At 41.3% G+C, this 12741-nt stretch overlaps 1 protein-coding gene across 10 annotated transcripts in view; it reads left to right on the top strand.

Moving 5' to 3' along the window:
• Positions 1-10088, top strand: part of usp2a (ubiquitin specific peptidase 2a) — a 43251-nt gene extending 33163 nt beyond the window's left edge. For 7 of the 10 annotated variants that reach the window (XM_008426236.2, XM_017308261.1, XM_008426235.2 and 4 more), the window contains 11 exons: positions 3513-3563; positions 4259-4382; positions 4615-4726; positions 4865-4975; positions 6851-6915; positions 7039-7142; positions 7328-7408; positions 8502-8580; positions 8740-8844; positions 8957-9077; positions 9566-10076. In XM_008426236.2, coding sequence (XP_008424458.1) covers positions 3513-3563; positions 4259-4382; positions 4615-4726; positions 4865-4975; positions 6851-6915; positions 7039-7142; positions 7328-7408; positions 8502-8580; positions 8740-8844; positions 8957-9077; positions 9566-9650 — 1038 coding nt within the window. In that variant the 3' untranslated portion in view covers positions 9651-10076. Of the gene's footprint in view, positions 1-3512; positions 3564-4258; positions 4383-4614; positions 4727-4864; positions 4976-6850; positions 6916-7038; positions 7143-7327; positions 7409-8501; positions 8581-8739; positions 8845-8956; positions 9078-9565 lie in introns of all 10 variants that reach the window. The other 3 variants (XM_008426239.2, XM_017308262.1, XM_008426233.2) reach the window with 2 other exon arrangements.
• The last annotated feature ends 2653 nt before the right edge of the window (positions 10089-12741 follow it).

The following is a 12741-nucleotide window of genomic DNA, read 5'->3' as shown; positions in this document are numbered from 1 at the left end:
GGCATTTATTGTACATAAGAACTTATCATGAATAATTTCTTATCATAATAAGAATTTTGATTTTACGTTGTGTTGATAAATTTCAATTACTGATGCTAAAAGACTGACACTGTTATTGGAAATTTTATTTTTTTTACCATTTTTTCCACTGCTAGTTCCACAGGAGCATCAATGAATATCAGTTACAATTTTAAAATATAATTAAATGCAGTAACTGTGTGCAGCTTAGTGATATAAATAACACCTCTTTAAGTAACTGGCATTCTGAAGAAGAATATTTTAAATGGGAATATTTTTCTAGAGTTGTTTGTGTTTGTGGCTTTATAAATGCTGACATGCACTTACAACCATACAGTTACCTAAAAATGAAGTAATACATTACCATCCTTATTATTGTTGACACTATAATACCACAAAATATTGTGATAAAAATTCTAAGTCCATATTGCCCGTGCCTATGTGGTTTTAACTAAATTAAGCTTAAGGAAACAAAATAAATTTCACATGTGCTTGGCCTTAAATCCATACCCAGTATCCTATTGAGTATGGAGAAAGAGAGCAGGATTACCATAACATATTTATCCTTCTTTATTGCTGTGCCGCAAGCTGGAAGCATAGCAGCAGCCAGGCATTCCTGAATCATCACACACACAGATGCTGTTAGACACACTGCTCAATAAAGAAAGACTTAATAACTAAGGGCTGTAATTCCATGTTACAGACTGTCAGCTCGACACAGGACGGAACATAAAATAAGACGCAAGTGACTTTCATTGCCAGGCAGAGTTTCACAACATGGAAATGTTCTTCTTACATTAATTAAAGAGTGTTATCAAGGAGAGTCCTGCTTCTTAACTGACCAGCAGTAATGCCATCAGTTGTCTCTTTTTTTAATCACATTATTTCTGTTTTCTGTGATCAGCCTCCCTCTGACTTCATTCCGGGTGTAAGCGCATCACATCTTCTCCCATTTGCTCGCTGACACTTCCACCTACTCTGAACTCTTGTTATCACACACACACACTCTGAGTCACACACTTTGCTGTGATGTCACAGTCGCCGTTAGCTTTCTCTCCCACAAATTTTGGAGAAAAGTTTTAAGAAAGGGGCGTTGCCACGGAGACAGAGACGTTTGCGTTACCGTCCTGACGTCCGACGGTCCACTGAACGATCAGCCAATTGTGTGTGGACAAGCACAGTTACTAAAATCTGAGCTGCTATTTTGGGGGCCGACTTTGGCGTCACTCAGCAGAATGCAGCAGATTGGAGACGCGCTCGCTCCAGTGGTGGGGCTTGGTGTGTGTGGAGAAAAAACAAACACGGAGTAGAGCCGAGATGTTCATCAGTCGGCCTGTGATGGACAGGATGTGTCCGCTTCTGTGTTCACTTTTCTCCGCCAGAGCTAATAATCTGTTCGCTTCACTGCAGGGAATAAACAGAAAGGAGGATTTAGATAAGCCGTAGTTAATTAAACGGTGGAATTTTTTTTCCCCCTCCTCCACATCAACTCTGCACTGCTCCTCTGCAAGAGACAGATGGCAGGAGGTTATTTATGTAAGAGTAAAAAGCTCTTTTTGTGGCAGTTGTTATAACTAGATGAGCTGCAGTCTCACATTAGGGACAAACTCACCGAACACTCTTCCAATCATGTGGACGTCATCAAGCTCAGCGGCGGATCTCTTAAGAGGGAGGCTGCCGCCCTCTTTGCGTTTGGCATGTTTAAAACAACACTCAGAGGCATATTTGTGCGAGATCATGTGGATGAAAACATTTCTGAAAATGTGTTTGAAATGATTTTTTAAAACAATATGGCAGAGATGTTTGTTTTTATAAAGTTGCAGCTACACGTGTACAAGGCCTTGAACTTCTCTAAAATTGTAGCTTTTTATACTGATTGGCTTCTCTAAGTAATCACCCAATACAACTGGGAAAATTGATAAAACATGAATTTCTGGTATTAAAGTGGTTTTAAAGAAAAGTTAGCTTCAGATTCTGGGACCAACTAATCCTATCTCTGAATGTTTGGTGTGTAAAGCTTGCAACATGTGGGAGAACCCAGCACTGATATATCAGATGCGATATCCTTTAATTCCAGATGGTTTAATTACTGCTGCTGATGCACCGCAGACTACGCTGCCCCTCAGAGAGCGTGTTAGTGCCAATAGTTTTACGACTGGTCGTCTCTGACGACAACTCCCCCATGTCAACAAGGTCACCAAGTCTGAACGGTGGTTTGTCATGTTTGCCTGTGAATCCGTGTGGCCTCTCAAACTCTGTTTCTGAGGTCACAGTGTTTCACGTGTGAGCACTTCAGCTCACCTTTGTGTTAAAAAAAAAAACTGCACTTTTTTTTGTCTCTCTTTGTTCCCATAATAAGATAACCAGCTGTTGTACGTACAGTTCTGTGTCACTTCGTCAGAGTTAATGCTCTAAAAACCCTGGAAGCTCTCACGCTCAGTTTACAGTGACATGACCAGACGCCTTGTGTGGCCTCACCTTGGATTTGGCCCGTTTTCATGGTGGTCCTGTTGCATGGTGCTCTGGGAGAGCTACACCACAGGCGAGGGGAACAAGAAGCATGTGAGTGAGATAGATTTCAGCCGCGGGCGAGATCAGGTGACCGGTGTGAGGCTGCCAGCTCTACACAGTTGCTTTCAAAGCCCAGAAAATACGAGAATAACTGAGCATCGTGTCAACTTCATGTCTTCACTGTTAGGCAGCTTCTATTTATGCATAAAATAAGGGGTGGTGCAGGTAATGTTGCATATTGTCACAGATATTAAAACAGAAACGGTGAGACCTCCACGAACGTTGGTGAAAAATGAATTCAGGTTGAGTCATCTGATATTTTCTGCTGCGTTGTCAAGCACACCAGCGCATTTCTTATCCACCCCTGTGTTCGTTATTAGCTCTTCTTTAGCTGCTCAATTATGTAACAACTCAACTTATGTAATGAAATGTAACTGCACCAACTGATGACATAAGTTCTCTAAAGCATTTCAGGCCATTTGCTGATTTTATGAAATCGTCACGTGTTGCGCTGTGCTTTGGGTTTTGTTGCTATGGGGAACGCGAGTGTTGAAAAATGAAAAAACCCTTAAACTACACCGTTTCCATGGCACCCTCTGTTGTTGATCAGATCTCTGCCATCTGGTAGGCAGCACCAAGAGAGCAAGTGAAATTGTGAGATATAAAAAAAAAAACATGTACTGGTGCCAGAATAATGCTCAGCAGGAAGGTTCACCTGTGTGTCAGTTCCAGAGCAACAGCATTCCCTCACTCACCTGCAGTGGGCAGATTTATGGATTTTTTTTGTCTCAAACTAAATCAACCCAGCAAGATCTTTGTGGGAACATCTGAAATTCCTTTAAATGCTGTATCTTTGCAGAAGGAACATTACTTTATCCCCTGTAGAGTCCAGATTCATACAGAACACATAACCCATCTGGCTAAGATGCTCATATTTAGGTTGTTATCTAAAAATGTTATTTTTCTTCTGTGTTTTTTTCCAGAACTCAAAGAGTGCCCAAGGCCTGGTTGGATTGAAGAACTTAGGAAATACTGTAAGTAAACTCCCAGCCTCTGTCATCACAACAGAGTAACTCAAGAATTATTTAATTTCGTATTTCCAAATTAAAGTCTCAACAGGGTGTTAAGCATAAGGCACATAATAACAGGGCTCATAATAGCAGTTTACACTTAATTTTCCAGGCAAAGTCGCACGCTGACAGCAACTGGATAGAGCCTCACGAGACAGATTTTCCCTTTGGCAGGGAGATATGATGATTTTTATCTCGTGCCTTTCTTATCCGATTCACTGGGGTTGTCTGAAAATCCTGCTTGTGTAAATTCTAGAAGCCGTTTGTCTGGTGGGTCGACACAGTCTCTGCTAGGCAACAGGGCAGACGGAGAACTCCTGAAAGAAATGGAGAGTGTGTTCTGTAACTCAATCAGACGTTCTGATCTTTTGCTGCCTCTCTTGCTGGTTTGATCTCACCAAATCGCACGTGATCTATGTTATCACATGACGGGAGCTGTTTACACACTTGTCATGCTCCCATGTGTGTGATAGGTCTTTATACAGGATGGGAGATGGGGGAGCTAAACAGTTCAGGGGTGTTTTCTAGAAACATTTCACAATGTGGCAAAATCTGTAAAAAGGAAATTATGCTGATTTAAAAAGTGATCAGTACGTCTAAACGGACATTTTTTGGGGGGGCATCTTTTCCTCTGTTTTATGTTGCCGTTTTCCCCACAGTGTTTCATGAACAGTATCCTGCAGTGTCTGAGCAACACACAGAGCCTGCGTGACTACTGCCTGCACAACTCGCACCGCAGAGACCTTAACAACAACAGCCGCACCAACACAGCCCTCATGGAAGGTGAGACATGAGTCACACAGGCCCCCTAGAGTCCAGAACAAACACTCCTCACACACAGCAGCTGTTTTGCTCTGAATTAGATCTGCATGCAAGTAGATACTTTTTTAACAAAGAAGTAAAACATCCCTGTGATGGTGTGATAAAGTTAAAAAAAAAAGGGCAAAATTAGTTATCAGTGATTGGATGTTTTCTTTCTGTCGTGCTACTAACGTCCGTATTTGTGTTTTGGTAGAATTTGCTAAGCTGATCCAGATCATGTGGACGTCGACCAGCAGCGAGGCGGTCAGCCCTTCTGAATTCAAAACACAGATCCAGAGATACGCTCCCAGATTTGTAGGATACAAGTATGTTGCATTACATTATAACACTTATTTGTTTTTGTGCGGTATTGATAGACGTGCAGGAACGTACTGAGAAATTTCTGCAGGTTTTAAATGAGAAAGGGAGTGTATGTAACAGAGATTGTTGCTGGTGTGCTGTAGCCAACAGGATGCTCAGGAGTTCCTGCGCTTCCTACTGGACGGCCTGCATAACGAAGTCAACAGGGTCACTGTGAGGCCGAGGGGCACCGTGGAGGACTTTGACCACCTGCCGTAAGTGAACAGACAATCATAAGTGCAAAATTAGTGAAGGACCAATCAGCAAGTGATCAAAAATCTGCCATTTTCCTTCTAACAGCTTTGAGTAACAACTGAGAGAACAAATAGTGAAAATTCTGATTCTGTTTCTCTGTTCATTATGCGTCAAAGCTGAAAATTCCCGTTTAAACTTAATACAAAGAACCTTAGGAACATATGTCTGCTGCATATGTGGACCACCAGGGTTTGTGAGAGTTAGGGATCACAGCCACCTCAAATACTTGAGACCCAAAAATAAAAAGCTTATTACTATCTATTTTAATAGTTCAAACACCAAATATACCTTTATATGCAGCTTTCCAAGTTTCATTTTTTAGGTATGTTTTAAATGAGCTCTATGAAAAATATCTCCATGAATAATTTGGAGTCATGTCCACAGAAAACTCTGCGAATAGGAAAATCTGTGAACATCTGATACTGCAACATACACCCTCTGATCTCCAGTTTCAGTAGACATGCACCAAATACACTGCACATATACGACAAGTCCTATTCAAATCTCACAGCAGTAACCAGATAATGTGACTTATTTTCATGCTGCATTGTGCGGACACACTGAGCTGATGAAGTCATTCATCTCCGCAAGCTGAATGTTTGGAGTGGCTTTATCCGACGACAGCAACTTCGCTGACATGACAGGAAAGACGCGTTTTCCTCACGTAATGCGCCATGTCTAGAGTTCTAACAAAGGCAATCAGAATCTGAAGAAAGTCAGCATCAGCACGTCAAAGCTTAAATAAAATATGAAATTGGTATCGGCCAATGAAAAAGCCTGGTTGGTGCTCCTCAAGATAACATGAATCATAAAGTCTTCATTAGCATTTGTTTATGTATGGATAACAAGCAGTTTCTCCACAGGCAGTGAACTCGTTGCATTCTGCATCATTTGTTATGCAGCTTTGGAAGAACAAAACTTGTTTTTTCTGTCAGCGGAGCCTCAGCTTAACACAAAGCATCACTTTTAAGATGTAAAGCAATGCATGACGTGACGCCTCCCACTTGTTCATAGAAAAAGCTTTAATTAGATCAGCAGAAAGTTTAAGAAGTGGCACAGATAAGCACTTCTTCAGGTGCATAGCTATGCAGCAGCTACAGAGGCACCTCATCAGGGTTTTATTGACTGATTCTGGCTTTGTTTGAGCTCTGAGTTTATGATGTTGATTTTAGTCAATTCTGATTCAATTGCACAATTAAATGGAATAAAAACCATATGAGGAAAAATAAGCTGCGCTGTTCTTCTCTGAGGTGGAAGTTTTGAAAAACAAAAAAAAGGAAGGGATTACAAAGTTGTCCTTATTTATGCATCCAATCATGTGTCTGCCCTTTATTAGATTTGTACTGAACTCCTGAAACAAAGGGCATTGGAGAACATTTAATGACCAGGAGAAAAATCTGATTTTGCAGTATCTACAAAGCAATCACAGATGAAAGCTGATTTTGATTACCACCAATGTGATTCCTGCATCCGCAGGAGGACTGTATTTACTTTATTTAAACTCTATGAAACCCTGAACGTCTTTGTTTATCCACTTTGGCGAGATTCCTGCCTCCCGCTCTGCTTGACCTTTTGCCAGACCACAGAACTTCTCTGACGTAAATTTCGCGCAATCTGCCCACAGCATCACCAAAAGACAAACAGAAAAGTCAAACTGTTCACCGCAGAAAAAGACTTTTGTTTTGAATAAATACACGTGTCGATATGTCGTAGCATCCGTAATTTATTCTCCAAGGACCTCAAAGAAAATATCTCTTCATGTTTATCATATATGAAGTTTCTGCCAACATGCTCCCATCATAAATCAACAATTTTCTCACCCGTTCTGCTTACAGAGATGAAGAAAAGGGGAAGAAGATGTGGAGTAAATATTTGGAAAGAGAGGATAGTAAAATAGTTGGTGAGTCAAAAAGTGGATTTATTGTTTTTGTGATGACATGTCAGGTGATCTCTGGCAGGCTGGACCTGTTTGTTAATCCTGACCTCAAAGGTTTATTTGCTGTTATCTTTTCTTCTGTTCCAGATGTGTTTGTGGGGCAGCTGAAGAGCTCCCTGACCTGCAGCCACTGTGGTTTCTGCTCCACTGTGTTCGATCCCTTCTGGGATCTTTCTCTGCCTATCGCAAAGGTTAGACAACACAAACACACACTATTTTCTGCATCCAGTAGTGCAGAGACTTATTTTACTATCTACTAGTCCTAACACACGCTCTTTGGTTTCTCTCCCGTCTCTCTGTGTGCTTTGCTCTGTGGGCTTTATTCTACATCTGTTTTGGTGCTTGCTAATGTGAATGCATCTGTGTTTGTGCTCAGAAGGGCTACGGCGAGGTGAGTCTGATGGACTGCATGCGGCTCTTCACCAAAGAGGACGTCCTCGATGGGGATGAGAAGCCGGTAGGTATCCATGGCAACGATTGGATACAGTTTAATGTCATGTTGGAAACTCAATGATCAAGTGGAAGAAAGTTCTGAAAGTCTTACGCAGGACAAAATCAGAAGTAGTAACTATGATGCCTCAACACAAGCTGACGTGTATTTACACATAAAACACTAAATAAATTCAGAATTTGCACATTTTGTGTTTTAGATCAAATAAAATCAACAATAATAGCAAATAATATAAGCAAATGTTACTGGCAAACAAAGACCAGCAGGTGGTGCTGCTGGTACAGGGATTGGTACAGCATCCCTGTATAGGCTTTGTCTATTTGGCAGCTGAATAATTTTACCATAATAGTTAGCCTTTTCTTAAAGTGAATATCTATCTGAAATAGTATAAAAACGTTTTCTGTGACGTTTAGAAATGAGTTTAAAATGCTGCAATGATGGACATCAAGTAGTTCATACAATGTCCTCCATGAGGAACCAACCTCCTCACCGAAGCTTGTCCAAGCAATTTCTCCTGCTGTATTTTTACCTTGTAATATGTTTTATATTAGCAGATGTGTTCGCTGCACACATTCAGAGCTTTTATCCCGTTTTAGCTCCGTTTGGTGAACGCTGCACATTTTAAAGGCTCATTTCCCTTTTTTTATGGAGCAAAACTGATGGACTGGAAGCCTCAGATCTTTCAGTCAAAGGCTTTTAATGCTCCCTCACACTCATTTTAAGACCAGAGTGGAGGAAGCCTTTAGGGCCGTGGGCCCACACTGTGGAATGCTCTAACTTTGATTCTCTTAATACTTTTAAAAAACAACTGAAGACACATTTATTCAGATTGGCTTTATTTTCAATTTATTTTATGTCACATTTATGCTGTATTATCCCTCCCTTTGTTTTGTCTTCTGTGCTCTTAAGTCTTGTATTTTGTAAAACACTTTGTGGTTTCTAACTTGTGAGAGTGGCTATATAAATATAAAGTGTAATTACTTACTTACTTAGAGCTTAGTTTATGTTTCCGTTTCACCTTTACATCCAACACCTGTGTGGCTGTTTGTTCCAGCTGTTTGGAGCTAATGACTCAACTTCCTCTGTTTGCTCTTTGCAGACATGCTACAGATGTAAAGCCAGGAGGAGGTGCACAAAGAAGTTCACAATACAGAAGTTCCCCAAGATTCTAGTGCTGCGTATCCTTTCCTTCTGCCATGTAGCTTTTGCTGCCAGAAGCCTAGAAAACCCCAGTAGTTTGTTTAATCATACAGAGAAAGTGTGTTGTATTTAAGTCTTCTGACAGTGGGAGCAGGGATTCAAAAAGCAACTGCTCCTTGACTCTCCTTCCCCTGCAGACCTGAAACGTTTCTCTGAGGCACGACGAACCAGCAAACTGTCCACCTTTGTTAACTTCCCCATGAAGGACCTCGACCTTCGAGAGTTTGCCTCTGAAAACAGCAGTAAGCTCTTTTCCCCTTTCATTTCCTTCTTCATATTACTTAAGCATGACGCCATATTAGTTTGTCAGTAACTTTTTAGCTAGCTTTTAATTTGGTTTCTTCCTCTCTGCAGCAAATGCAGTATATAACCTGTATGCAGTGTCCAACCACTCAGGCACAACCATGGGAGGTCACTACACAGCCTATTGTCGCAATCCCAGCTCGGGAGAATGGTACACCTTTAATGACTCCAGGTGGGTTTGAACACCAACGCAGGAAGAGATTTGTCAGGTTGTAGTTTAACGTTCCTACATACAAGAGTGAAAGCACAGTTTGAGAACCAGTCCAGCTATTTTGTGAAATATATTAGATACTAATAGTGAATTAACAGCATCGTGAAGACCAGGGAACTCGGCGGATAGGTCAGTGAGAAGTTTAAAGCGGGATTAGGTTGGAAAAAAAATATCCCACGTTTTTGTCTAACTATCTATAATTAACTCGGCTTAGGCATTTAAGTAGGGACAATATCAGCAGACGTGATAATGACCTGCCGATAACGTCAACTTGAGTTTATATCCAGGAAACTGAGATCTGATCACATGATGCAGAAGGCTGTTATTATCACCTCTAAACAATCCCAGTGATTCCTCTGCAGCAACAACTGCAAAGAACTTTCCCAGCATGCACAGTGTCTAGACCAGGTAGTTCACACCTCATTGACCTCTCTCTCTTTTTTTTCCAGAGTAACGCCAATGTCGTCCAGCCAAGTGCGCAGCAGCGACGCCTATGTCTTGTTCTACGAGCTGGCTACGTCCTCGCGGATGTGAGGACTCCCGAAGGACGCGGCTCGGCTTTGGCTGTCGCACAGATGGACGGACGTTTATATTTGGACATTAGTTCCTCACAAACACATATGATGACTCCCCACCTAGCAGCCGAGAAGCTGCAGCTGGAGAGAACACCATGGATTCCACAGGAACCCGATCCACCAGCTCTGTTCTCTGTGTCTGTTCTTACTGCTGTGTCATGCTCATCTTGACTGCAGGCGTGTGTTTACTGTGTGTGTATGTGTGTGTGCAGCAAAAAAAAAACAAAAAATAGGGCAATAACCCCAATGCACCAACCAACCAGGTGAACCCATGTCAGAAGTCCCTCTCTATGCACTGCAAACCAAACTCTCATCCTGACTGCGCCTTCAACTCTTCTTAATCTTCTCATTTGCCTCAGATGATTAAACCTGACTTCTTGCATTGTTTTTCCTTTGAGTATGTTTGTTTTTCATTCAGGGCATGGGGGGGGGGAGGGTATTAGCACAGCACCATGAGCATTATCACCACTTTGAAATGTGGATAAACTTTTCTTAGAGCGATGGGAACAGAGATGGTTAGGGTTACAGCTGCTTGGTTCTCCCACAGCGCCCCCTGTTCCCTTCCCACTGCACTGCAGCACTCCCATGACTATCAGCATCTTCTTCACTTTGTCGCTAACAGCGGTCGGGAGGGCCGGTGGCTCTGTGAGCGTTAAATGTTTCACTTGTATTTTGTTTCTTTTGTTTCTCCCACGTGTGGCTGCTACTGATGCTTTACAAAGTGCTGTGAATGAATGGACGGATGGACAGTCCAGTGAAACTCTCGTAAGGATGGGGTCATGAAAACAATAATAATAATGGTAACAATCCTCATCAACAGGGATTGGCTCTTTTCTTCCTCTCTTGTTTCATACCATTGAACAACACAGAAAGAATGTTTTCAAGAAGACGAAACACTAGATCTGTATATTTTTATATCTTGATGCAATATAGAGAATGTACTATTCAATGGTGCTGAAAATGACCCGTAACTGTTTTCAGTTGGTTTATTTACCAGGTTTCAAGAGAGAGAAAAAAAGTTATTTATGCTTACAAGTGATGATGTGATGAGTCACACTTTTTAACAGTGGCAGTAGTATATAAATACATATATATATAAATAAAAGTCGACAACACAGTGGTTTTACAATGTCTCTGTGTTTTTTTTTTTGTTTTTTTTTGTGGGGGGAGGGGGGCATAAAGGAGGAATTCCTTCTACTGACTGAAACAGGTGCAGCAATAACATCTGGTAACAGTGGCCATTAGAGGACAGGTGGAGCATAGCTAAAGAATTTGGGTCTGCTCTTCATGTAGAGCTGTAGGTACGTTGCATTGTCTGAGAAATAAGTGAAGAAGCAAGCCCACTACTGCATCTGCAACATGTGATATGATGGAGTCCATCATAAAAAAAACCCCAAAAAGATTTACATAGAAAGTCATTGTAAAGAGAAATGATCCCACCTTCCAGTTTATCAGATCTAGGGCTGGGAGTGAATTTCAATTAATTACATAGATGTTGAAAATGTTTTGATCCAGCCAGAGAACTTGTATTCACACATTTCTGGTACGACCATAACTCTGACACACAAGCCTCATCCACAAACAGTGATGGACGACAAAGCCACTTTTCTTCAAACGACTTTTTGGATAGCTCTGGAAAACAGGTCAAAGGTCAAAAGACACTGAGTTCAAAAAACAAGTTGAATCAAACTTCATAGCTATTTTATGACCATCAAAGAACTTTAAAGTGACTCATTAATAGAATGTCCACAACATCTTTTAGATTTTCTTAATATTAAATATTTTATTAGTAAGGCAATTTTGCAAGGGTCAGTACAGCTTAATTCAGTGGCAGAAATAATCAAATAAGTAAAGTCAATAATCTAGTCTATCTTCCCCTAATGCTGACACTGTGAACTAAAAACGGGAAACTTTGAGAGAGACGGACAGAGTTTGGCATCTTGAACCCCAGAACTGGCCTGATGATGAAGAAGGTGTTGCAGCAGCAGGAGGTTCCCAGTACAGGAAGAGTACTGATTTAGAGCAGCAGGTCTTGGGCCTCAGGATGACTTCCTCATGCGTGTAGCGGTCCTCAGCTTCTTGTCTTGCAGCTCTGTAGCTCCCTTCTCCTCGTCTCACAATCTTTCTGGTCCATTGAGATGTAGACGAGCTGGTCTCATGGAAGGAACACACCAGTTCTTCCTCTTTGCCTTTGTTCTTTGCCTTTGTCTTTATCTTTGTCTTTATCTTCATCTTTGCCTTGGTCTTTGTCTTTGGGGTCTGAACCCAGCTGATGAGAGAAGTGCAATTTGAAGCCACATGTTGCGGGGCTAACGGGTTGGTCCCCATGTGCAGAACAGTCTTTGGCTGTGTGGCCCCAGCTCTTCTTCAGCTGTGGAGTTCTTTGTCCATCTCCATCTTGGCTTGAAGCTGCCTGAAGGATCCAACCAAAGATTCCTCTTTTGCACCCACCTTATAAAGGGTTTATCCACCCTTTTGGTGTGTTTGCATTGGCTAGCTTTGTTTGCTGTGCCTGTCTCATTGGCTGACTACTTGGACAGATGATCTCATATTCATCACCGTCTTGGAGACATTATAACCTGATGTCTGTTCTAATGACCCCGAGTTGCTCAACAGTCCTACGTCTGTTGCCTGCCCAACCTTAGGAAAGTTAAAGTTCAACAATAAGGCCTTGGTCATCTCTGCTCTCCCATCAGTTCCTCTTTCCCCTGACCTTACACCTACCATTTACCTCCAACACAACATCAGTGACCTTTAATTACAGGTACACATTTTACACCATTTCAAGTTCAATGTCAAAATCACATCTATAACCTTTTAGTTTCTCTGAATTAGCATTCATTTATAATATTATAATAACCATTACTTATTAGTTACTCTTATTATGATCATAATGTGCTTTATTACAGACACTTCTGAAAAGAAACCAAGAATTATCCATTGTTCTAATTATTTGATACCAAGTTACAGTTACTTGTTTCACCTGTAAGTACTTCCATAAGTATAAGAGTAAGTGCAAATATTTTTATAATCAAACTAACATCAACCAT

This window comes from Poecilia reticulata, linkage group LG13 (assembly GCF_000633615.1).
Source record: "Poecilia reticulata strain Guanapo linkage group LG13, Guppy_female_1.0+MT, whole genome shotgun sequence".
Classification (NCBI taxonomy): Eukaryota; Metazoa; Chordata; class Actinopteri; order Cyprinodontiformes; family Poeciliidae; genus Poecilia; species Poecilia reticulata.
Note: the sequence above shows the minus strand (reverse complement) of the source record. Positions and strands in the feature narration are given on the sequence as shown.